General features: G+C 38.2%; 2 protein-coding genes across 8 annotated transcripts in view; both read right to left on the bottom strand.

Moving 5' to 3' along the window:
* LOC119729620 (ETS translocation variant 1-like) overlaps positions 1-17,432 on the bottom strand; it is a 55,274-nt gene extending 37,842 nt beyond the window's left edge. Inside the window, exons 1-4 of the mRNA XM_038202265.1 lie at positions 17,184-17,432; positions 15,633-15,732; positions 14,891-15,026; positions 2,098-2,142 (exon numbers count right to left, since the gene is read on the bottom strand). Of these exons, the coding sequence (XP_038058193.1) occupies positions 2,098-2,142; positions 14,891-15,026; positions 15,633-15,686 (235 nt within the window). The 5' untranslated portion in view covers positions 15,687-15,732; positions 17,184-17,432. The remainder of the gene's footprint in view (positions 1-2,097; positions 2,143-14,890; positions 15,027-15,632; positions 15,733-17,183) is intronic.
* A 2,669-nt stretch (positions 17,433-20,101) lies between these two features.
* The window catches only part of LOC119729823 (diacylglycerol kinase beta-like), a 64,276-nt gene continuing 58,376 nt past the window's right edge, over positions 20,102-26,001 (bottom strand). For all 7 annotated transcript variants that reach the window (XM_038202612.1, XM_038202615.1, XM_038202614.1 and 4 more), the window contains one exon: positions 20,102-25,676. In XM_038202612.1, coding sequence (XP_038058540.1) covers positions 25,545-25,676 — 132 coding nt within the window. In that variant the 3' untranslated portion in view covers positions 20,102-25,544. The remainder of the gene's footprint in view (positions 25,677-26,001) is intronic.

Here is a 26,001-nt window from a genome sequence, read left to right as displayed (position 1 = left end):
ATGCACATGTACATGTACGGTATGGTGTTCGTGTAAATTCTTGAATACAAGTCCCATTGATTTTCTATATAGCAATGACAATGCCTTGCAGGACAGGTGATTCCATTGTCATTCACAGGTAAAACATCACAATTGATTTTTCAGTTGGCATCTACATGTAACATACCGGTACATGTACATGTAAGGTACTGTTATACAAGTATACCGTACATGTACATGTACATATGCATTTAATGTGTACGTGCCTCTCCCCCTCCCCCAGCACAATTTCCAGACCCCTCCCCCTTTCAACAGTATCACTAGACAGATACCAGTACATATCAATTACATGTACATGTGCACTGTAAATCTAAATTTACTATAGCATGCATTGTACATTGTACATCACTAGACCCCAGCCACAGCAATCTAACCTATGTACAGCAAACCACAACACAAACAAACATAACAGTCCTGTAGTACCAGTTATTGCATGATGACATTGTGCTTGCCTAAGCACCAGACCTATTGACACAGTTGCCACACACAATTCAACAAACAACACAGGCAAATTTTCCAAGTGGTCCCCTAAGTAAAAACTTCCTAGTTGAGCCAGTGTACTCAACCATGCATGCCTTCCCCATTCATCACCACCACCACACCATGGCTGCTGCACTGTGTGTGTGTGCACATTTCAATGCCTTTCAATAAGCTATGGTTTAGTGGATGTACATGTACATGGTGGAAGGATTTAGCATAAAAGAAAACCCAAGTGATGAATGGTCCACGCTATTAATGCCAACAGAGGCAACAAAGTACAGGGCTCCCATTTTTGTCTGTGAAACCTGCATATTTCACAATTCAGTCCCATGTACTGATCAGTGATCAATATGTACGGTATGGATATTAGATTCCCAAGAACTGTTTGTTACAACTGATAATGTAGTAACCAACTGATAATGTATCACCAACCGATAATGTCACACAAATTGACCTATACTGTATCACTAACCGATAATGTAACAGGAATTGACCGATGGTGTAGTCTCCAATAAAAGGCAACTGAAATTTGATATGTATCTGGGCCGGATATTTTTAAGTTCGTCTGCCATGATAATTCAACTGAAGTTCAAGATCCTTGATGTTGTAAATATTTAGAATCGCCCTTTTCAATATTTTGTCAAAATATACCCCCAACTGGGGCAGCTTTTAAAGATCTGTCCTCTCACAAAATAATGACACCCCCACCAAAAAAACCCCTCATCCTTTAAAATGATTCAGTCAAAGTTGAGTTTAAATGTACATGTACCACAGCAAAATCCGGAGATTTAACCGAATAAACTTCCTAGTCTTGAAGAATGTTTGAAAAACTGTTCCTTCCAAAAAAAGCATCATTGCTTGATGGTACCAGTAAGATCATATGACAGCATTTGAAATTTCACTACCAGATATGAAACCAAGAGCAAGAGGACTTGACTACCCAAGTAGCCTAGGCCTACCATGGGCTCCGTGCACAAGTACCCCCTCAACGGCAAGAAAGGGAGAGTTGGGGGACGCTTTGCCGCCAACAGGTGGCGCTCGCGTGAACATCGTATGGCTTTGTGCACATTCAGAATAAAATAAGTTGTACGTACTTCGCGCTAAACGCGAGTGAACCTGGGCCCAATTTCACGGCGCTGCTTAACAGTAAGCAGAAAAGTTGTGTTTAGCATAGCAGAAAAATATGCTAACCTTAAGCACTATTTCACGGCGTGGATGTGCTAACGGTCGCGCGTGCATGGAGATTTCTATTGTTACGTCACTAAGTTAAGCAAAGTTTTCCTCTGAAGGAGGCATGCCTTTTGCTGTGCTTATGCTTACGGTCTCCATGAAATAGACAGAGGCTCTGTTAGCAGAAAAACGTGTGCTTACCAGCGCCGTGAAATTGGGCCCAGTATACACACACGGTGTGTCCCAACTATGGCGCTCTCGAATACTGTGGTCAAAAAGTGCCGCTTCTTGTTGACGCATGGAGCCCTTCCTACCAGTACTTGATATTTCATCTCGTATCTATTTTTGTTTGACACATAGGCTGACAGAGTTTTGTGAAAGTAAAATTACTAGCAAAATGATACATACCATCCAACCATTCATCTTGTAGCTGATCCAGGTCTTGAAACAGTTCTGAGGGCGAAAAAAAGAGAGAAAAGGAAACACATTTTGTAAACTCTCTTTCTATGTCTTCAATTTTATTAACAGCAATCAAATGTAACAATGTACTCAACCCATTAGCACTTGTAGTACATTGTAGTACATTGTATTCATTCACTGATTGTATTCATTCACTGATAAATAAATAAAACAATCAAGTACCAGTAACAGTTTTGGGTGTTGTACAGGGAGTATCAAACAGGTAGGCAGTTTGGAGCAGTATAGGGACAAACAGGTTAAAATGTAAGTTGAATCAGCCTCTTTCAAAAATCTAAAGAGGAAAACTAAATGTGCACATATGTCGTCCATGTACAAGAGGACATTTTAAGAGACAATCTCAGAGACAATTTCGCATTTTTATTTAACCTTCAAACCATTCTGATCCTTCAAAATCTGGCCGAAGATTTTGCAGAATTGAAGGAGACTTCGCAACTATATTACCTGACACTGGCCTCGATGCATCTTGAAAGTTGAAAAGAACATGTACCCATTCATGTACATGAAGAAAGAAAATTGCCACTGGGTTTCTGAATCACGGTCTGGGATTTTGGAGAATTTGACACAGATCCTTGCAATATTGTCTCCGCAGTAAGGCTTCAAGTTAGCATGTTTGTTGTGAGCACAAATGTTTACTCAAGTACACTTCAACAATAAGGTTAATGCTGGGACATCACGTGATTTTAAATCTTTTCTGTGCAGACTGAGTGGTTCTGAAAAGACCCAGAGGCGAGAGATGTGCCCAGTGTTTTGGACAAGCACACTCAGAGAAGCGACTGCTACATGTATGTAATTCACATGGTGCACCTACAAGCAACCATATTATTATTTACATACTTTTATCCCATACATTTTAATCCGAAGATTGCTGTTTCTGTTTGTGATCTCTAGCATCAAAACATCCCCTTCATCTTGGTACAGATTACTAACGAGTCAGGGCGCCACAGTATCATTTCTGTGGATACCTGACTTTTAGGTGGGCAACTCAAAATGCGAGTGTGCAACAACTTGGGGCACACTCGGTTGAGTCCCTAATTTTCGCCTATTCACAGAAGTGTGATGCTCTGTCAATAGTTCCTCAAGACACTCAAGTCGATTTCAGTAAAGTTTCTAATGTTACAGTTAAACATATTGTTTTTACAAAATGAATGTCTTCAACAATGAAATTTGCATTGGGGAGATGTAAACTTTATATTGGGTAAGCTTGTGAACATTTTCTCACAGTAAATCCTCGGACAACACTGAGTATACATGTTTACAAAATTTGTGTGCTGGAAATCGTGTTATTTCAAATGAATGTCTTCACTTTTGGCTTCACAGAAACTTCGCTAATGACTAAAGAGTGTCCTCCATAGTATTTGGCATTTTCTTATGAACCTACAAAACTTAGTTGAAAACTGTCATTTGATGATTTGCCAAGCTGAAAACAAGGGTTCAGTCCTTTTGCAGAGTTACTTCATTAGTGTGCTTGTTCAGTAGTCCGTTAGGATCGTGGCCACACTCTCAATACATTAAGTCACGGATCCACGATTTAGCTGTCCATTTGTCTTGCACCTAAGAAAAACATAGGCTTCCTCCCTGCACTTTACGCCAGCCATTACGGATCAATGCATCGACCCTAGAACTAACACATACCGCTTTAGTTTCCCCTTTTCTTTTTTTTCTTTCAGCCTCCACTCCATCTTGCTGAATATCAAATCTAATAAAGACGAACACGATCCCTTAACGCAGACCTAGTCGCTTCTACCCTGTCCAGCCGCGTAAATTATCGGCGGATGTTATTTCAGAAAACAAAGCTGACCGGCTACCTAACCACAAACCCTGCTGAAGAAAAAAAGATGGCTGACAACAGGAGTAGAGAGAAGAAAAAATCTGTGTAAAAAAAGCACAACGCTTGGCTGCAAGTAGGCACTATACTGTACCCCCGGGGACTTGAAGCTTTTGCATTTTAACGCACAGGTGTAATAACATATTATACACTGAGTTTGGCACCTGGCCAACGTGAATGGACTTATAAAACACTACTGCTATCCAACAACCCATCAGAACCTACATCGTCAAACTTTTCAAATGGCCCAAGTTCAGCGACAATTCTCACCGATTTAGAGATCTGTTCCGTGATCAAGTCTTTCCCCATTTTTAAACTGATTGAGATAATTGGTTTGGCAGAAACACAGGGGGGGGGGGGGGGGGGGGGGAACGAGCGGTGCAAAGATGAGGCAAAAACCTGTTTGGGAAACTGACAGTAAAAGTACAATTGTCGTCCCAGATATGAAGCTTGGCAAGTCCTGACTTGTCTTCATGTCCTGAAGTCTTTACATCCCAATAGGACGCCAAGCTGCCAAATGTTCAACATGGATTCTTCCCCCAGGTTCACTAACTTCAGTCCCTAAGCATTTGTATCACTCCCTCCAAGGAATGAAGCCAAGGTTTGCCCAAGGAAACAACCGAGTAAAATGTCTAGATAAACCCAGTTCATCAAGGAATATTCCAGATCATGCCCCATGCCCACTTTTCATACTTCTGGGTACAACAAGGAGAGAGAACAGAGGCAAGTGGGTTAAGTGCCCTGCCTAATTCGGTCTAGCCAATTTCTACAGGATTGCAGGTCCTACATTACATTTTACAGACGGTCAAAGCAAAGCAAAGCCAACTGGAAAATATTCCCCAAAATAGAACCGATCTGAGACCCATCTTTGTGCCTCAAAATCGACTCTTGCATACAAACACCTCTCTCTCCCCTCCCGCTCTCTGACAGAAAAGGGCAGAGGATTTCAAAGATTGTAAAGTGATCCTCCCAAGCCCTTGGAAATCGAGTTCTGTAATTATTGACTCAGATTGGGACAAATACACTCATCAAGTTTCACTGAAGACTCCTGAATTGTAACGTCCATCAAAAGAATGTTTTTGTAAAAGCCGCAGTGCCATTTCCCTGCTTCAAAAAGGGGGGAAAAAATGGCCATTTAAAGAACTGCATCTTGATAAAATTTCAATAATCAAGAATGGCATCTGCGTGGGCATTTTTGATAAAAAGGGGGGGGGGGGTGAAAGAGAAATAAGATCTAGGCAAAGAATATGCGCCCTTTTGGCATTATTTTTTTGACATCAAAGGGTTATCAAGTCAGATTGGATGTCATTTTAATTCAAACCAACACTACCATTGCCGGATCCAGTTCCTTTTACGATTCCTTTGCAAAAAACCTGTTATTGAGACAACTTTTCACTCATGAAGTATTTAGCGAGAAATTCAACAACAATTTCCTTGAACCACAAGTGAATTATAAATTTGTCAACACCAGCTTGGAAATCTTTCAGAACAAATCTGTATGGATATTCAAAACTTTGAGGTGGGGAGGGCTTCACACACCCCCCCCCCCCCCAAAAAATGCCAATTTTTAATATTCCGATATAAAATGTCAGGCCTTCTCGAAAACATGTGAACTGCAACAAAGGACCGTTTGCCATTAAGTATAAGGGGACTTCCAGTGTAAAAAAAAGTCGGACGGGGGGAAAAAAATTGACAAGATGTACAAAAAGAGAGGGTTTGACAAGTGCCAAATCAAAATGTCACGGCTCAATCCGTCCTGTCCCAAGTCGTTCTCTTTGAGGGTCTCCTGCTACGAGCCACGGGAGGCAAATACGGCCATTCAAACCGCTCGCTTTGTCGCTCAGAAAAACAGCCAGCACAAAAATAACCAACTCTTCTCTTATCACTGACATTTAACGGCTTTTTAGTCCCACTTTTCTGTATGACAAATTGGGTCAGGTAAATACATGCGTTCCATCCCTGAGATTTATTTTTGCACAAAATGCTTATTTGGAAAAAAGCACAACACCAAAGAATGACTTTCTGTTTAAAAAGTCCATGTCCCAAAGAATTTAAAAACTAAAGTAGGTTACATGCTGGGCATGTTTGAAGATTACCAGTTTGAAGATTTGAAGCTTAAAAAAAAGAGTAGGTTTTAACATTTTGTCAAAGAGCTGAAGTAATACTGCGTATCAGCATGTATACATGATCTAAACAGTACTTTGAACTATGCCTACCGAGTACCGATACATGTTGGTGTCTACATTTTTCATCTCATGTAAATTTATGCAAATTGACAGAATTAAAATTGTAAAAGTACTGTGAACCATGAAAAAAATTAAAACCCTTCATGTACCTACCGTACCAGTACCAGCTTAAAAAAAAAAAAAAAAAAAAACCTGTTTGGTTTAAAATGTGCGTACATGTTCATTTTGTTTCACATGTACACATGTACATATTCAAAATACATGTATATTTTATGTACATGTTATGTAAAAGACCCATAAATATACAGGTACCGGTACATGACTACATGTATCATGCAGTCACACAGTAACACTTGTAAATTAAGGCGCAATTTGCATTTTCACAAACTTGTTTTATGAACTGAAAACCATCTTCATTTTTGAATTGCTAATTAAATAAGCATAATAGCATATATATACCGGTATGTTAAACCAGGATTGCGTTTCACTAGTTAACAGCCCCTCGGGGCAATTTCATAGAGCTGCTTAAGCACAAAATTTGCTTTTAAAGCACAAAAACGTCTTGCTTAATAAAATCAAGTTACCGGCCAAAACTCCATGTGATTGTTATGCTAAGTAAACAACAGCTAAATACCAGTCACAAGCAATGTACATCACATGGAGTTTTGGCCGGTAACCTAATTTTACTAAGCAATGTTTTTTCGTGCTTAAGCAAATTTTCTGCTTAAGCAGCTCTATGAAATTGGGCCCTGCAGGTTTTTACGTTAAACGATTCTAGAACCCCACAAGTACACCTATGGAGTAACTTTCTGTAAAACCTTTCAAAGTGTTTTTCTCCGAATTGTATTTCCGCCTCAGTGCTTGTGTGTCAGTTCGTGAAAAACAAAATACAATGTAATCATACGCGTTACTTCACGAAGTGCGCGCACACAGTGCTTGTGTGTCAGTTCGTGAACACAATGATGGTTATGGTCTAAGCATTTCTTGTACAGGTGTATTATAAGTAACTGTCCCCAAGGAGAAGGGTGGGAACACAGCTTTTAAATAAACTACTGAAGGACCACTTTTACCTCCTGCCAAAAGTAATAAATGAATGGTTTGTCTGCCACTTGATCAAGAAAATTCATGTCTCATTTTTCTTCTGAAACTTCTTTCTCTGAGTTTTTTCTAGTGTGTTGAAAGTCTGACTTCAAAGGCATCCGGCAAGTGTACGCTATGATTGCTATCTCAAAATGTGGAGAATACAAGCATAATTTTTCCATTGTTGCAACTTATACAAAAACAGTTATCAAAATTGTAGTTAACCCTCCTGCTGTCTGAACAGTCAATTGTCTCCCCCCTGCCATGCCTTTTAATAGGCCTATACACAGGCTAGTCGCCAACAGTCAGATCATATTTCAAGCAAGCACTGTTGGGACTAGTCAAGCTGGCTTATTAATCACTATCAAGGCAAAGCTGTATCAACTTACATAAACAATCACAGCCAGTCAATCCTGATTTTAGGCTTGGAGCATAACTGTTAAAAACAGTCACTTGATTGATTTTGACTGTTGGGATAGCTGTGCTGCTGACAGCCAGATTAACTCAACTTGTTCATTGCTACATCTTATATAAAAACAGTTATCAAAATTGTTGTTAATGAGGTGATTGTAGACTCTGCAGATTGCAGATTGAAGATTGCACAACCAGGGTAAATACTGCATGGATTATCCCTGGCTACAATGACGTACAAACATATGAACCTGCACATCAGGTGACATCAAACTATACCCCAACCAGGCTAGCCAGGTCCTTATTTTTATTCCCTTATCGGCACTGGGGAACAAACATCCATTCATACCAGGCTCCTCCCCCTGATTTATGAATGGGTTTCTTGACAGCCAACAGGAAGTCAACACTTCCTAAATGGGGCCCAGGGTCAAACAGGCCAGGTTGACTTTGGCTCTGCTGGAGCTCTTATTAAAGGGGCAAACCTGGTCTCTAGTTGGGTTCTCCGACTTGGAGGGAAAAAAAATATTACCCAGCGAAAGCATGTACGTTTGAGAATCATTTTGAAAAGCGCAACGTGGGTTAATTGTTTTGTCATACCGCCTCCCTAACTTTTTTATTCTGAATTCAAGTGTTAAAATGTATTTAAACATTTTGTTGAGCACGCTTAAAATAGAATTTAAAGGAAGCAGCTCAAGTTACATAGAGAACACAAAGTGATAGTGAACCAGTGACAAATTATATGCTGGCAAACAGTATCTTTCTTTACCTATTACTTACATGTTTTCTGTTTTTAACTGTTTTTGTTTTGTAAATCTACACACACACAACTGCAGAAGTATTTTAGAGTTCTAACTAAAGGTTCTGGCACATATTTAAAAATGAACTGACTTACCTGCCCCCAAATCCATTGCGCATTGACATGGACGAATGAAGGACTATCGACAAATAATGATGGAAAAATACTGTGCCATGTTACCACAGCCAGCCATCTGAAAGATCTCAATTCAACAATTTTGTTGCCCATTTTATGACTGTTTTTCTCGATCCAAAACAACAACCAGGGGACTTTCCAAAAAACAAAAATAAATTCCGGTATACATCTTTTGCACAATACACTGATTACACTCACACCGGATCCAACTGAAAACTGGGGGGAAGCCTACTTCCTCTTGAACCCATAAAGTAAACTTTCGTAATCACAGGGGGGGGGGGGGGTTTGTCAATCGATGCTTATCTGTAAAGTAGGTAAACACTGCCAACTTTATTTTAAACTTCTTCATGTAAATCTGGACTTGCACCCATTACCAGGGCATACTGCTTTTGCTCATCAATCAATCAACGTAATTTGATTAATTTAACTTGGAAGTACATGTACACTATTTCTCTAATAAAGCACCACTTCCCCATCATATCATATAATAATAAATCTTAAATGATATCATTTAGGCCTAAATGCTTTCATACTGCAAGTTTTATAATATTAAAAAACAACTTTAACATGGTTCATGGCTACAAAACATACGATGCTGGTCTATATCAACTGCCGTGTAAAGCTGCTTTTTTTTTACAAATAAAAAATATCAAAGATCTTTGTGAGAACTCGTGTGTACATTGTACATAATAAATGTTACATTATACAAATCTGTAGTTGAATGCACAATGTTACAGATATAAACATGCACGTACACGTACATGTATGTGAATATCAGAAAGGTACCGTAGGTTACATTTTGTACATCTTGGGATTTGGGAAGTTGTAAGAAAGTTTCGAGGCTTATGTACATGTACGGTAGGTAACTTGGCATTCATGCCTTTTTCCCCTTCATTTTTTTTTTTACATTTCCATTATTTATGGCAATCTTGAGCCAATGACGGTCAAAAACAAACTTTAATAACTGCCCTTTAACACTGCTAAAAATCCGTCTAGGTACGGTAGCAATAGAAGTCATTAAAGGAAATATAAACCATACTTAATACCATACTCATAAAATGCAAATGTGCATTCAACCAGATTTTGTTGTGCCCTTTGTTGAGCAATTCTAAAATTGTGAATTTAAGAAAAAAATGTACGTCAATATTTTTGGGGTTTTTTAAGTGTAGACCTATGCTGTCTGCAAAAGCAAGAGAGAATATTCCACCAAACTTTAGCAAGCAGAAAAACTTAGACCAGCTTAAGCAATCTTTTTAAAGTCACCAGATGCGAAGGACCATATCCTATCTTTTTCCATTAGACAATTACGTAACAATAACATGGTAATAGTAATCCTAGAACTAATAAAAAAAAGCCGATTGTGCAAACAATATACCATAAATGTCCTTCAATGTGTCACCCCTAGCACTAGCACCTTGGTAATTCATTCTGAGCATTTTAAACAGTTTGCCCTAGGGAAATTAGACCTAATTTACTCCAATAATGGACACAGACATCCACACTGCATACTACATGTGTAACGATGGCTCCTTTGGGACATTCATGTTTAGCTATAGTGCCATATGTACAATATGTGCAGTCTGTATGTGGATTTTGCTCAAAACTTAAGATTACTGATATCCTGATTCAAACTTCTTCATCTGTGTTTAATGCTTTTCATTTTTTGCTTCTGGCTTAAAAAAATGACAAATAAATATTACAACTGTCTTACTTGTTATGCCCCTGTAGGTTTATGATTTGGTGTGTCTACTAATTTTTCCTCGGTGGGTGCATCACAATCTGCAGTGCTAAAGGTGGGTCAAAAATGTTGCTAAATAGCATCAAAACTATTCCATTTGGTGCGCACTCCTCTGACGCAGGGGGTGTATAGATTCCACAAAAGGAGGACCCACTGTTGGACAATAACACCTTTCCCGGGGGTCATTGGGTGCATCATACAATTGATAGACCTCACTATATGTAAAATTCAGTTAGTGTAACCATCAAGTGTTTCATGACTTTTTCTAAAAAAAAATAAAAGTTGAGGAATTTTTGCTCAGGGTAAGATGAGCAATAAAAAATAGGCCGAGTCTCATGATGTTAATCTACAGCAATATTGTAATATTCATGGCAGCGAATGTTTTTCCGGCTTGGATGTTTTATGATTTCCGGTTCCTTGCAGTCGACAGGACCATGCTGTCTTGAAATAATAAACACAGACTAGGGGGACCTTTATTGTATGGTTTAATAGGGCAGAGAGCAACACCAATCCATCACAGACCAAGGTCGGCACATGGCAATAAATAGTTCAAAATGATGACATGTTTGAAAGAGCAAAAAATGTGGATGGAAGAGATTACGTGTAAGTACATTTAAATTTCGGCTTTGGGGAAAAAAATTGGCAAAAATCACTCTGCCTCAAACAAGATGTGAAGAGCACTCTGACTCTAGGTTTCATTCATACATAAATGAAACAGACATTTTTACAAAACACAAATTAATTTTATTACACTGTAGAATCATTGATTTGACCATAACAGTTCCGTTCACTTTCGTGATGTGGTTAACAGCAAATGTTCAAATCACCGACGACTGGTGCATTACTTCGCAGTGAAGGCTCACTTCTTTTCTCTCTCCCCCCCCCAAAAAAAATATATTAAAATGGATGATTCAAAAATCATGACTGGGCTCATGAGGACAACAGACGATGGCAAGGATGCTGAGAAGTCGTCTTATGAACAAAACGTTTCTCCCCTCGCGTTTTCCGGACCAAAAATCATTAGACTCACGTCACAAAACAGCTTACATAAAAAAGCTTTTTATACTCATTCCCCTTCATGGCATTGCCATTAGCCTTTCACTGATCAGGCCCGGGAAATCAAATGTAGACGGTTGAGTAGGGGACACAATGCCAGTGCATCGGCCCTTAAGTCTTTTGCCTCGTTGCCCCTTGAAACATTGCCCATGACAATTCAATTAACTTCTCAGGGTGCGATTTCAACGAGGGGAAAATTTACCTTGCCCTTCTGCAGTACGTGCGAGGCATTTTCAAAAGCATTTTCACACCTGGTTATGCGTAACTACCGTAGCAATGATACTCATTGAATTCATTCCAATTTTAAAATGAACACAAAAAGTACAATATACAAAAATGTTTATCACGCAAAGGTGTTTACAAACTTTAATTAATCTATTGTACTCATACATGTACACAAGTTTTTCATCAAACTGGTTCAGTACTAGAGTGTGCAAATTTACCTCAAAAACAGTGTCAAAATTGATTTGATAATTCAATCATACGTGTTGGACCAACAATGTGTGCAATTGTATGGGGAAAAATACTTTGTATTCTGGCTGGGTTTGCCTGGTATTAAAACTGCAACCACACTGACTAAAGTCATGAAAATAAAGGACGCATTTTCAATCACCTAAAATAATACATCCCCTAGTACAAATGTGTTCTTTTTTTTTAAAGAAATGATGTACTGGTACGTGCAGGTCAAATTGTATACATACAAAACATGAATGCAGGTCAATGGGAAAAAACTAGATGGCTTTTAAATGTGAATGCTGGTATTTACTGCATGTACGTGTTAATGTTCTGAAGTGGAAAGGATTTTCATTAAGAACTACAGACTGCATAGAGGATTTGGGCAACAAACGTTCAAAGAATCACAGTTAGAATGGCAAAGATTAAGTACATGTACATATTTTCAGCACATTTCAACACAACTGGGTCACTTGGAACCAGTGCAAGAAATAAATCACATTTTGTGGGATAGAGGCAGGCACAAAGTTTACAAGTTCCTGAACAATCCCAGCACCTTTCAACCTTTAGCTTTATGGAGAGCACGTGGCGAGAGCCTACAAATTGTACTTGTGTGGTTATGAAAATTCAAAGTGCAAAGTTTTCTGACAAAAAGGTTGCACTGTGCACAGGATATTACCCATTTCGGAGTTTGGATGTCTGTGTGGTTTTTGTGGTATTAATTCTGGTCAGCCACAACAAGGATACATGTGCACTTAAGTAGTTTCACTCTCAGGATAAAAAAGTCATAAAAACCTGTCGAAAAACAATCATAGTCAACTTTGGGAAAAACCCTCAACAATTAAGGCATCGTGTGTGGTTGTTTAAACAAAAGGATTTATTGCAATTGATGTAATTACAATGCTTTTTTTTAAAACATAAACTTCAAGGATATTCGTGTTATTATCAAAACTGCTGTTGGCACTCATTTGCTTGCAAAGTTCTACGTCTTGTCCCAACAAATAATTTGTTAATTCCTACCATAAACAGGTGTCTGTAGTCCACAGGTATTAATTTACATGTACAATATAATCAACATTCAACAACGATTTAAGTCAAACTTAAATATTCACTTTTAAAGCAACAGATGGTTGATATCAAATAATCTTCTTACACTCTAAACGTGTACGTATCCATCCGTAATTCTGTGTCATTAATTAGCAGAAAGTTTCCACGGAAACTCAAGTGTTCAGTCTGAGGGAAGGAAAAACAATTTAATTTCTAACCTTCTTGTGAATTTTGACCCCCTTCCCCCCCCCCAAAAAAATAAAAAATAAAAATAAAAACAAAATTTGAATTTTACACATTGAGCAAAAGTTTCTAATCCAAACTACAAAATCCTAAAAAATGATTGAAAAACCTTTCAGATTAAAAAAAGGGGGAAATGGCGGGGGACAAAATTCCTGCTGACGTCATGTTTTATCTACCCTTCCAGCTGCGGGAACCGTGTGCGTAAATGTACAGTTTCCATCAGATAACCCCGTTTTGGTGAATGGCCCTTCATCGGCCATTGAGTCCTGATAACGATCACTCGCTGGTCAGATTCCAACGATAAAGAGGAAAAGACTCCATAAATTGAACAAAAAGTTAATCGAAAAAAAACAACAGCCGAGGAAAGGGAAAAAACAACACGACGCCTGGATGACTGGACTCTGCATTTAGCAGATTACATCATTTGTTGCAGGTGCAATGCCTTTTTATAGTGATTTTATTTGCTTGTTGACTTTTTTCCACGAGTGTTAAGACTTTGTGAATACAACTTGATTTGGACTCTTTCTTTAATGTAAATGTAGCAGCGGCCTGAACAGTTCTGAAAGTGGGGGAGTGTGGGACCAACCGATCGGTGGTTCAAAATTTGTTGATAGGAGGGGCGCCCTTTTCTGTTTTTCTTTTCTTTCCGGTTCTCGATGATCGAAAGCGATCACGATTATTATTTCGATCCTCTTACTATTATTTCTGCAGCGAAAATACTAGAGAACTTATTTTTAATAATCATTACCCAGATAAAGGGCCTAGAGTACTTGTAGGCCTACACTATTTTGGGACCTGCCAAGAGTGGAGGGGGGGGGCATGCCTCCAGTGGAAAAAGTGGGGGGACCCTACCCGTTTCGCCCCCGTTGATATACGGTCCTTAGCTTAGTGATAAATCAAATGTACGCATAATGCATGTAGAATACATGTAAATCCAGATGAAACAGTGACAACTTTTTGTTAACTGTTCCGAAGACAAACTGCGCCATTTGATGGTATAGGATTAGGTACACATTATATAATCAGTAAAATATGACTCAAAAACAAAAGCTATAATTATTCCCTTAAGCCAGGCGACAGAGCACATCAGAGTTTTTCTGGTTTGCCACAAATTTCCTGGTGAATTAATGTGTCAGTTGACATTTAGAACGTAAATATCCTCCCGGGCGTGAAATTAAAGGCTTAGGGTCACATCAATTGATGCATTTCAACATTCAAATTACAATCATAAGGGAATTTAAAAAAACAAAGTGCACTTGTTTTAATCATTTTCAGGTTTCCACATTTCAATGTTGGGGATTTTGTGAGCTTAGATGCTTGGATCTTTCACTCAGAAAGTATGAACCTCCCACGTGGCATTTTACATTGTATTTAATTTACGCTTTTGCTGCAATTCATATACATGTATTTCCAGCTCTATGGCAAGATTGATCATGGAGTAATTAAGGAACAAGGAGATAATGCATTCCAAAGTAATAAAAACAAGTTCCAAAAAAAAGACAGTGTTACAGCGAGTGTTTTTGTGTTGGAATCACATCATCAAACTCATCAACTAAACTTTCCAAGCAACGACGTACACGTGTTGTATTTCCACCAATCAGTGTAAGCTAAAACTCTAGCCACTGTCAGTTCCAGCCGGTACGAACCGGTTGGAACTAGATAGAAGCTTCCCAGAATTCAGTGCTTCCATGCAAAGCTCTTGTTAAACATCCCAAGTGACAGTCTATCCCCGTCTTACAGATGTAACGTACCTTCAGAATCTTTCTCCAGGCAGTCTTTGTCCAGGCAACAGTTACTGTCCAGTTTGTCGTGGCATTCGGCACGGTATCCGCAACCGTAATCGTCACAGTAACGGCCGGGTGAGGATTCATCTACATCGGGAACAGTCTGCAAGTGGAAACAGAGAGAGGATTATTGTCCGTTTACCAATAGGATCCAACAGCTACATATATCTATGTAGAACAGATTCTGTTAACGGTTCAGATCAATAAGAGAAATTTTAGCTGTTTGGTTCTTGTTGGATTCAGCATGGTCAGGGTTTATAAAAAAAACCACAGAGATCTTTAAAAATCCTAAAATATAACCTCCTGAATTTGAATCTCAGAGGGTTAGGTCAGGCAGGACTACTGAGTTTTGTGTAGTCACTACCCTGGCCTGATAAATCAATTTGTCCACAAGCAAAACTATTGACAAGACTAATTCACTGCATCAAATCTTTGAACCCACGACTGATGCTTTTTCCATGTTTAAAATGACTCTACCATACCAGTAATTATAGAAATTCCAGAGCTGTTCCAGGACTTTCCCATGGTGCGTGTACAAGAATTGTAGCTAAATTGTTCATGTTACTTGTGTTTATGTGTTGTATTCTGTACCATTTTCTTTTTTTATTTTTCTATTTTGATTTTTTGTTGTTGATTTTTGTTTGTACATTTTTGGTTTTTTTCTCTGGCCTCTCATTTTTAAAGGCAGAACTTTCTCCCCCTTTCTCACCTGTGGGTCCATATAGGGGACTTCTTGGTCATAAAACCCGCCACAATCCCCCATGGTGGCTGGTATTCAGAGTCCCAACAAGGGGCCTGCTTACTGTTGCCTGTCAAACAAGAAAAACAATCAATCAAACCAAACTTAGGACTTGGGTTAGGAATTCACCTAAATTAATGAATACATGTATTCAACTAAATTAATAAAAACATCATTTTTTTTCCAAAGAGAAGGATTAGTACAGTTTCTTGCAATCCCTCTGACTATATGTAGTCCAAAAGATATTTTTGTGTGCCGTGAGAACCAAAAAATATTAGGGGGAAAAAACGATGCCACTATTTTTTTCTAAACCCAAGTCCCTCAATTTTTTTGTGTACTGTAGGCCTACATGTTAACTACTTATTTTTTTGTTTATACTGTAACAAAAAGAAATGAACTTCAAAAGTGGAAAGAAGGTAGTTTCACGAAATAACACTGACTATAGTTGGCTGATTGAAAAGGGTTTGCATCAAAATCAAAGCAACATTCGGAAAGAATGTTACACCGGACGCCACTTTGTTCTTCATCATGTCAATGAAGGTCAGTCGTTGCAAAAATGATAAGACATTAATCTGGGACTAAGAAACATTTCCAATTTTGTTAGGAAATAGGCCTACTTATAAAATTTTCTTGACTCTCCATAGACTTTGTACACAACCGCGGAAGAGGCGTCAGGTTGCAACATTCTTTCCCAACATTCAATTGACAATTGAATGAACAATCTTTGGAAAGTTTCCCATATCTGGCCATCACTAATTTTTCCCTTCAGTGACCTATAAAGTATAAGGCATCAGAAAGTGATAATATGTCCTAAAAAGTCAAATTTAGTGGGGAAAATTTTGAAGTATTTACTAAGAAAACACTTCGAAATTTTCAGTCCAGTCTCATACTCATCTTTCCAATTTTTTTGCTTAGACGCAATTTACGTTACATTTATGTTTGACACTCAGATTAACACACACCTACATGCATGTAGGATTCGATATATGATTCAGTTTCATAAATTTGGCACTTTTGAGTTTGACAATATGCCAATATTTCAGTAAATTCAGAGATGGCAATTTTAACTATTTTCAAATAAGCCTATTGCAATTGAAATTCATTGAATTTCCCAGCACATATTACATTTACAATTACCTGGTAATGTCACCCCCCCCCCCCCACCACCCCATCCCGCATGACCACCCCAAGCAGTCCATGATGAAGGCCTAGTCCACATGGAAATTACATCATGACATTATTTCGTCCAATTTCCCCTATTCTGGGGCATACAGTGATAATCAATTCAGTATACGCCTCCCTAGTTGATAAATGATAGGGAAGGACAAATTTACAAAATGTTGCAACCGGCAGCATCTTAGTTCTTACGACCCGCATTTATGGTCGATGATTCAAAATGTTCCTGTAGCTACAGTGTCGATCATACCATAGCTAGCTCTATGCTCATTCCTAGCGGATCGTCGAGCAAAGCATGGGATTTCACAACGGAGGGAAGCCCTATTTTACCCCAAATTTACAAACCTCAATCAACCGTGCCAAGACACGGCTTGTCCGTCTGTAGGTTCCACTTATCTCCAAAGCCCGTTCTGCGTTGCCTGGGTGAAGAAACAACTCCGACAATCGTGGGAAAAATCACGGTTTTCTGTAGTTATTTTCTCGCGCTGAGCCGTCCATGTTGAATCAACTGCATGCATGCACGGTGCGTGCATGTGAAATATACCTGCGGTATTACGCGCGTGCGCAGCTTGAATGCACTTGTCGATCGAGTAGTTCAGCTGATGAGCTGTTGAGACGGTCCCTACACTCGTACAATCGTTTAGCCAATCTTTAAAATAAAACTGTTACCAGTATTTGAAAATATTTTTTCTTCCAATGAAAGAAGGACCTTATAAAACTGTCCTAGACTGAATTGCTTGCATCAACATGCAGTCATTTTCAGGGGAAACTGCATGCGTTGATTTGTAATGTAAATACCACCCCTCATGCCCTGTTGCAATGGTATCGCCCGATCCAAATTTCCATATATGCACGCATTGTGTTTTAATGAATGGGGATCGATACGATTGACGTTTTGCAAACAACCAATCAATAGTGGTTCGAATTGGATTGTCTTCTTTTATTGCACACATGTATTATTAGAATCCATTTTCCGTATTTGAAGTGATTGGTCGGTCTGTGCTTTTATAATAATCTGTGTCATTTTTGCCAGCACAGGGGAGCGCCTCGCTCAGCTCAGAGGTTTTACTACGGATTTAAAAAGTAAGCTAAGCCGCAATAAATGCGCCCTCAGGGCGCGGATCGGATGTCAGAAGTATAACCATGGAAGAAGAAATAACAGAGGAATAACATATAACACCATGGTATATATTCTTCTGGAATTTTCTATAGAGGGCTCATGAATCTATAAAAAAAAAATCCATCGCCACCACACCCCGCCATGTCTTAGTTCTACTTCACTTGCTGTCATAATTAACACCGATTAAATTGATTTTTATTTTGGTGTCTGATTATGCTGTTCGATCAATCAACACCAGTGATATTTTTCGCGCGTTCCTTGCAGTGACGTCACGAACGTGTAAAACGCATGTTTTTGTCTAACGACTCCCACAGATGTTGTGTGATAACTGTCACCTCCAAAGCAGGACCGTTTGCTTTTTGTGCATTTCTTCGTTTGAAGCAACAAAATTGCTCAAAATTCTAAGAAGGGTGCATGACAACTAACTTCAGCTCAGTGGATAGGCCCAACATTTCGAGAAAACAGAGAAGACTTTGCACATTGTTCGGGTCTCGTAACTGGATTCCATTGCTAACGCACATAGAAATCTGCACCCGGAACACAGTTTTTAAACAACTTTGATCGTTTTCTTCCGAGTGATATAAGGAGGAATAATTTCACATTAGTTCCAGTCGTATCTTGTAGTGAGGTTCAGCAAGAATTTTCTTGGTAAATCGATAGGTACGCAAATGTTCCTATACAGGGTCAGTAAAAAAAACCAAATGTCGTGACCATTGTTTTAGTGAAGTTCTGCATGTAGCACTTTCAAAATCTAGGATATGAAAGCCCAATTCATAAGCTTTCTTTTAATACAAGAATCATTCAAATTACTCATGTACTTTTTCAGTTACGGAATTTTAAACACAACCACCGTTTTAAAGTTCTGTCCACGGATCACAGCAAAACGAAAACAAATCACATGGGGATGTGTGTGAATTGTTTTTGTTGTGCTCAAATAACGCGCACCTTTTTTGTGATCCGTGGACAGAATTTTAAAAAGGTGGTTGTGTTTAAAATTCCGTGAAAACGTGAAAAGTTCAAGAGTGACTTGAATGATTCTTATACTAAAAGAAAGCTAATGAATTGGGCTTTCATATCCTAGATTTTGAAAGTGCTACATGCTGCAGAACTTCATTAAAGCAATGGCCCAGACATTTTTTTTTACTCACCCTGTACATGCCTTCCCATCTCATCATTGGGCAGTTCGAGTTCGAATTTTTAACCGAGCGATGTTCGGAAACCAAAGTAATGTGCATGCGATTTCTAAGGGGGGGGGGGGTCTTGTGTTGGAGTGTATTTGTTTTCGTTGTTCGTTGTTGTTTTGCACCTGAAAATCATTCCTCAATATTTTCAAGGGATATAAGTGATAATAAACGAGCCATGCGCCACTCTGCATTCATGGAAATTCATACACGCTGTCAAACCATATAGTAACCTAACATTTACATGCTGGTAGCCGTAGCCGTCTGTAATTAACTGTCCATGTTGAAAGTTCGTTTGTATGTTAACAAAGCGGCTCGCAGTATAATTAACTCCGACGTCTAATTAATTGAAGGGCAAGGACGATGTGACACTGCAAATTACGGGACTGTAATCTTTACGAGCTGTATCGGTATTTCTTTGATCATTAGGCCTGATCGGGCTTTACCGAAATCCAAATTTTGTTTAGAAGTACAAGCTCAAAAGGCCAGTTCATTACTGAAACCCCCTTTTAACGAAACACAAATACAGGGGGCTGTCGCTTTCGTTTCCAAAAAACAAAATAATAAACATAATTTAAAAACAGGGGGAAAAGAACTTTAACACTTTGAATATGGCCCCCAAAAAGGATTTTTTTCTGACAAACATGGACTTGTAAAATAAAAAAAGTAGAGTGGAAAAAATAATGGTTTACAATATCCGTAATTCGTACTTAAACAGAAATTCTTGGATTTCAGTGCGCAACGATGGGCAACCCCCTCCCTGATCTTTCGCTAAATTTCTGGAGATCACCGTTATGAGTTTCAAATCTTAAAGTTCTTGACAGAAGTCTGTTGTGGTAATAGAACCAATATCTAACTGGGTGAATTTGAGGTTCATCGACACAGGGGTTGAGTTTTATGAAAGGGGCAAAAACGTGTGACATCTCTAAACAATGCACCCAGAGGTGCGAACACAACAAACGTAACATAAAATGAGCAAATTGCTTCCCCCAAAAGTGTTTATTTTCAATAAAGAAGCCGTTCCAACACCATATCTCCCTCACAATAACTTCTACTCCACAGCGTCTACGATTAGGCATCTTAAATTGGATTGTTTTAAAGCAACAAGATATGCACTGTATTAAGTTTTGGATGAAATACTGTACGGGTTAATAACATTGTATTATTGATGCTAATAATACGACCAATAAAAAAAAATCTGTTGATTCAGTGTATATACTGTTCCTTTAAAACATTCACATTCATCTATATTCTAAGCTGCTTTAATTCCAATTAAACCAATTTTGTTAAAAAATAAAGTGAATTTTAAACAAGATTTTTTTTGTCTACCATACTTAAACCAATAAGTTACTTGAAAATAATTTCAGCGTAAACAGCTACCCTTCATAAACCCCAGCAAAATCTTTTTTTTTTTATAAACACCATAGTTCTGTAATTTACATTATTCCTGTACATGTTAATTCTGTTTAATAAAGATTTTCTATTTTGACCAAAGTAAAAGATCAGGACAATTTGAATATTTACACATCTGGCGTTTACCCTCAAGAGAATAATCAAACAGACAAATGAGGAAATAATATCATAATCACAAATCCTACACACTACACATCCCAAACTTAAATTCAGCTATTCAACGTCATAAAAAAAAAGAAATCAAGATTTTGACGTGTGGTGATGCTCATAACATTTTTCTCTCCCAACAATACTCAGATGCCTGATGTGCCCCGAAATGAAGACCGGTTTTCAGGAAATGGACAAAAATCAAAACTTTGTAACCATAATCTCTGAGCTATTCAAAGCACTCGACACTTTCTAGTCTACATTCTAGATTTTTCTTTTTAAAATCGCATTTTACAACATTCATCATAGAGTAAACTGATCTAAGCTTTTACATTTCGTATCACCTGATTATGGATCTGTTAAAAATGTTAAAATATTTTTTTTTAATCTTCAAATAATAACCGTAAAGGCCATTTTTTTTCTTCTCAAGGTGCATATGAAAAGATACACAAATCATGTCTCACAAATCATAAAACAGCAAGCACTGGTTAAACAATCTAAACAATGTTGGGTAATAAAAAATCTCAGTACAATAACCCTGTGAAATTTATGATCTAAAGTAAAAAAAGTGTTACTGATCAAGACTTGCTATGGCTCGTCTAACACCAAAACAAAAGATTCAAAATAACAGCCGATAAGATATGCAACAGGGTTTCAAAAAAGCCAAACTTTACAAAATATGGACTCCGTGAACGTAAACTCTCAGATGAAAATGTAAATTATAACTGTCAGTGTGAAGCATTTATATTTTTATCCTGTGATTAAAATAAGTGAAGTCTGACTTTTAAACTTTTCTTTTTTTGTTGGGTTTTGCCCTTAGTCAGTGTTGTCCGAGGGATCACGAGAAAAATTCACGAGCTTACTCGGTGGGACTCGAACCCACGACCTCCTGCTTACTAATGTACTTTTAAACTGGTCCCCACCTCGCCTTTTGAAGTCAAAACCAAAAGGAAACCGGAATTAGCCTATTAGCTCCCATAAAATGCTGCTACAAAACACACAGTGATTTGGCTATGTCAACGTGCCCTAAGCACACAGCGCCCTCTTTGTGTCTGTCCATGGAGTCCATTGGTATATTCTATATTGCTGAATGGGAAATCAACTGAACATAATGCATGCATCTACATGCTACTCACTGAAATATTAAAACATAATACACCTGTATTTCAGTAAACTACACAGACTACATACAGCTGCCCGAAGTGACATGTATATGAGGCCAAATAAAATAAAATGCTCCGGAAAACACAATCACTAAGACAACTTCTTACCTCCATTTTGAAACAAGTGCTTGAAAAACTTCTATAAACGATAACCATGTTAAATATTAAAACCACAATGAACTTGTCAGTATATGTAGAGGATATGTTAATAGTAAAGTTTATATTCAAATACAAGTTAATTAATATGGCAAAATGCATAGTTCTACACTGTACTGTCATATAAATTTCTTTTGAACACGTAGTTAGTGTCTAAAGTCATCAGGGACTACCATTACATATACATGTAAATGCATGATTATGCAAGATAAAATTTGAATGAAAGACAATATGCTTAAAGTAAGGAATTAATGAATCTCTTAGATTAGAAAACACCCCTCATTCTATCAAATTAATGCCATGCTTTTATACATCAAGTAAAAATCAATTGAAAAATGGCAGAGACTCTCGTAGTGGGCAGTAAATCGAAGCTCCTCCCTTGAGCTGCACAATTGAACTTTGGGTCTGGTGTCCTCACGAAATTTTGTCACCATTCCAACTGAAAATCAGTGGATTTTTAACAATAATGCAATCCAAAGAAATGCAAAGTATATTTTTTTTCAAATAACTAATGAATATATTAGCACTTGATACCTGCTCAGATTCTGTGTACGAGTTTACTCTAAAGTAAAATACTAAAAACGAAAACCTTTAATATGATATGCATTTAAGTGGGTAACACTTTTGCTAACATCTTTTTTGAGCACTTTATAAATCACATTAAAGATTAATACATTCAATGTTTGTATGCATTGATGTGCCTTTAATAACTTTATTATTCAGTGGTGGGAGTAAATGCTTAATAATGTAAACCAAACTAAAAAAAACCCAAAATCCTCACAATTTTGCTGACATGAAAAAAATTGGACAAAAATTCTCTAAAGCAGGTAACAAAAATGTATGAATGTTGGCAAAGCAGAAGACTAAACCTATACACAAGAATACATTAAATTTAAAATGAGAAAAATAATTAGCATTTAGACTGATCCTTCGCATGAGATACACTTACACCAATCAACTGATTCACTTAAACTATTCTTGGTTTCCACCCAGACCATTATTAAATATAACCACAGAAAGATTTACTGGAACTGCAACGTGGTGAGTGTTGACAATTCACCAAATTTTGGGTTCTATATTGGCAAGGTTCTCAAGTATACACCAGTAAATAAGTTAGCAACCAGGGGTCAATTTCATGGCGCTGCTTAACAGTTAGCAGGAAAGATGCGTGAACGGTCACACCCACATGGCGTTTACTGCTGTTATGTGTCACAAAGTAAGTAGCTTTGTCCTCTGAGGTAAGCGTACCTTTTGCTGCGCTTACTGCCAGAACGGTCTCCATGAAATAGACAGAGGCTCTAGCAGTGCTATGAAATTGAGCCCAGGTACTAAACAAAATTGGTCAAGTTAAAGACTGATGGAAAGGAATGGCCACTGGTTCAGCGTGTTGGCTGCCAGATAGGTAGAGGGAAAATAACGACTACCGGTGGAGAAGTAACTGATCTGTGTAAACCCTCTTTGGCCAACATTTTGACCAGACAAAAGTACAGGCCACCACAAAAATATCAGCACCAACCACGCTGTAGTCATTGCGAAGTTACAGATTGGCGGTAACAATTCTTGGCCACTCTTGGCTGAAAGTGCTGGCCACCTAATCTGTGGCCATCGTTTTTAACTGGACCAAACTGCTGGCCAGCAAATCAATCAATGACCATTAAATGAGACTGCGTGATGTACTCTGCACACTTGTTGCCGGCCAAATGAAGTGAAGGGACTAAGTAACTGGCGACAGACACTGGTGGACATTGTGCAAGGTCACCCAACAGATTTGGAAAGTATCGTTAAGGCCATCAAATAGAAGAGAAGTTTAGTGGCCAGGTGGACAGTAAAGGCTGGTACGACTTAAATTAAAAAGAGCTCGACTTGGCAACTGACGGATTTTTGACCGGAGAATTTTCTGTCAAACCTCAAATGTCTAAGCACTTTGGAAAGTGTCCAGCCACTCAACATATAAAAAACAATTTAAACAATGTAGTTTGTCAGCCTCCATGTAAATTCAAATTTAGTCATAAGGCAAACACAAACTCACCCATCAACCACCAAAATTCCTAACCCCCAGAAACCATTACAAAATAAAATCTTCATACACCAAGTTTATTTACACCCGGAGAAACACATTAGTAAAAAATAGACTTATTCAATTATAATATAGTTAATTTTAATTTTTTTTTTTACAGAAATTTCTTAAACAGAGAAAAGGGATGCACAGAGCTAACTGAAAATGAAATATTTGGATTTGTGGTCGAGTTAGAAAACAGACAAATGAGGCAAAGACGGCACAGTATACATGCACTTCAATTTATAGCTGGTAAATAACATTGTTCGGATTCGACCAAGTGGTGGCAGCAAACATATGGTACGGGGAGAATGTGGCAAAGTTAGAACATTTCTAGGACAATAACAGAAGTCATCATGCACTACACGACCACTCGTGAGGCAGAGTTTAAATATAGCTTTGCCAGTTGACAGTTATATTGCAAAAGAGGAGAAACAATTTCGAGTTATCAAAAGTTCTCATCACAAGGTTATATGAGATCATGGATTTGCGACATTGGGAATGTTTTTAATTTTTTTGCTGAAAATATTCCTTAAAACAAGGTGAAGCATTTTGGGCATTTGGAGCAGAGACGGTGCCATCTCCACCGCCACGATTTATTTTTCCTGCCAACTATCGAAAGCAAACTTTGCCACTAAAAGGAACTGTGGTCCAGCCACTCATCTTGCAAATGTTGTGGATTTTTTTTGCATTTACCCGAACAAGGTGTTTTTTCCCCTATGAACGGAAAAGCCTTACAAATGTCTAACCTAAAACAAAGAGAAGAAAATACTGATTCCAGAAAATAGCAAAATACTCCTTTGTAATGGAAGTAATAAACCGTAAAACAAATTAAAAATGTTACTTAAGATACGCCCCTACTTTCTTGTACTTGCTTTCAAGGTACACTTTTCATTTCATACTTCTCTTGTGATGTACAATTTACAATAAGGCTACGTAAATTGAAATTCCTTTTAGAACATAAAAAAAGTCATTTGAAAAAAAAAGAGAAAAAAAACAGTCTGCCTTCCCAGGTGTCAATTTGATTAAGCTGATATCGGCAGGAAGTACTTGTTAAGCAAGTATCTTTCCTTAGCAGACAAGTGGTAAACCGGCCAAAGGCAATACGTAAATTATACACAGTATTGACCGGGTACCAGTGGAGTGTGCTAAGAAAAAAATATACGCTTAGCAGTTTGGCTTGAAAAATGGCAGCTCAATAAAATGGACTCCTCTGAGTTATTTATCAAATCAAATTGTTAACCCTTTTAAAAATGTTTTTGTCATCTTTCACCCAGATTGCTCAAAAACATATAAACAACTGTTCTCATTGTTGGCTGTCAAGATTTGTTTGTTTCATTGTCTGACCGTATAACGTAGTTGATGTCTTGCCTTGCTCTGGCTGATATATATACAGTATGCACGTAGGATGTCACTGTCGTCAACTACACGTTCCGTTACATCGGTCATTTGTCGACGATGTCGGCGTCGCTAGATGCGTATGTCGCTGGGATCCTCTTCCGATATGCTGGGTCGAGAGAAGAGGTTCCGCAGACCAGGAAAGCTCTTCTTGGGTGGGGGGCCAATCAGCATAGGGGTACTGTTCTTGTGCGTGATCGCAATCTGTGATTGGATGAAGATCAAGAAAAAAAAACCCAGAGGGATTGAGCTACGAGGAAAATGTTGAAAACAAATTCAAGCCATGTTCGCATTGGACTTTTTGTGTGTAAAACTTATGACTGTCAACTGAACCAAATTAAGTCCAGTGCGGACAGCTGGTATACTTCCCAAATTGTGGATCATTTATAATAAGTTTTATGCTCGGCAGCAGTAAGTTTTACAGGGCCAACTGGATTGCAGAAGATTTACGCTGTTAGTTTTACGTCACTGAGAAGTCCCGTACGGACAACTGCTATGTAAAACTTACTTTGTGATCACATGACTTCCA

The sequence above is a fragment of the Patiria miniata genome, unplaced genomic scaffold, assembly GCF_015706575.1.
Source record: "Patiria miniata isolate m_02_andy unplaced genomic scaffold, ASM1570657v1 HiC_scaffold_21, whole genome shotgun sequence".
NCBI classification, from domain to species: Eukaryota; Metazoa; Echinodermata; class Asteroidea; order Valvatida; family Asterinidae; genus Patiria; species Patiria miniata.
The sequence above is the reverse complement of the archived record's forward strand: the minus strand, read 5'-3'. Positions and strand labels throughout refer to the sequence as shown.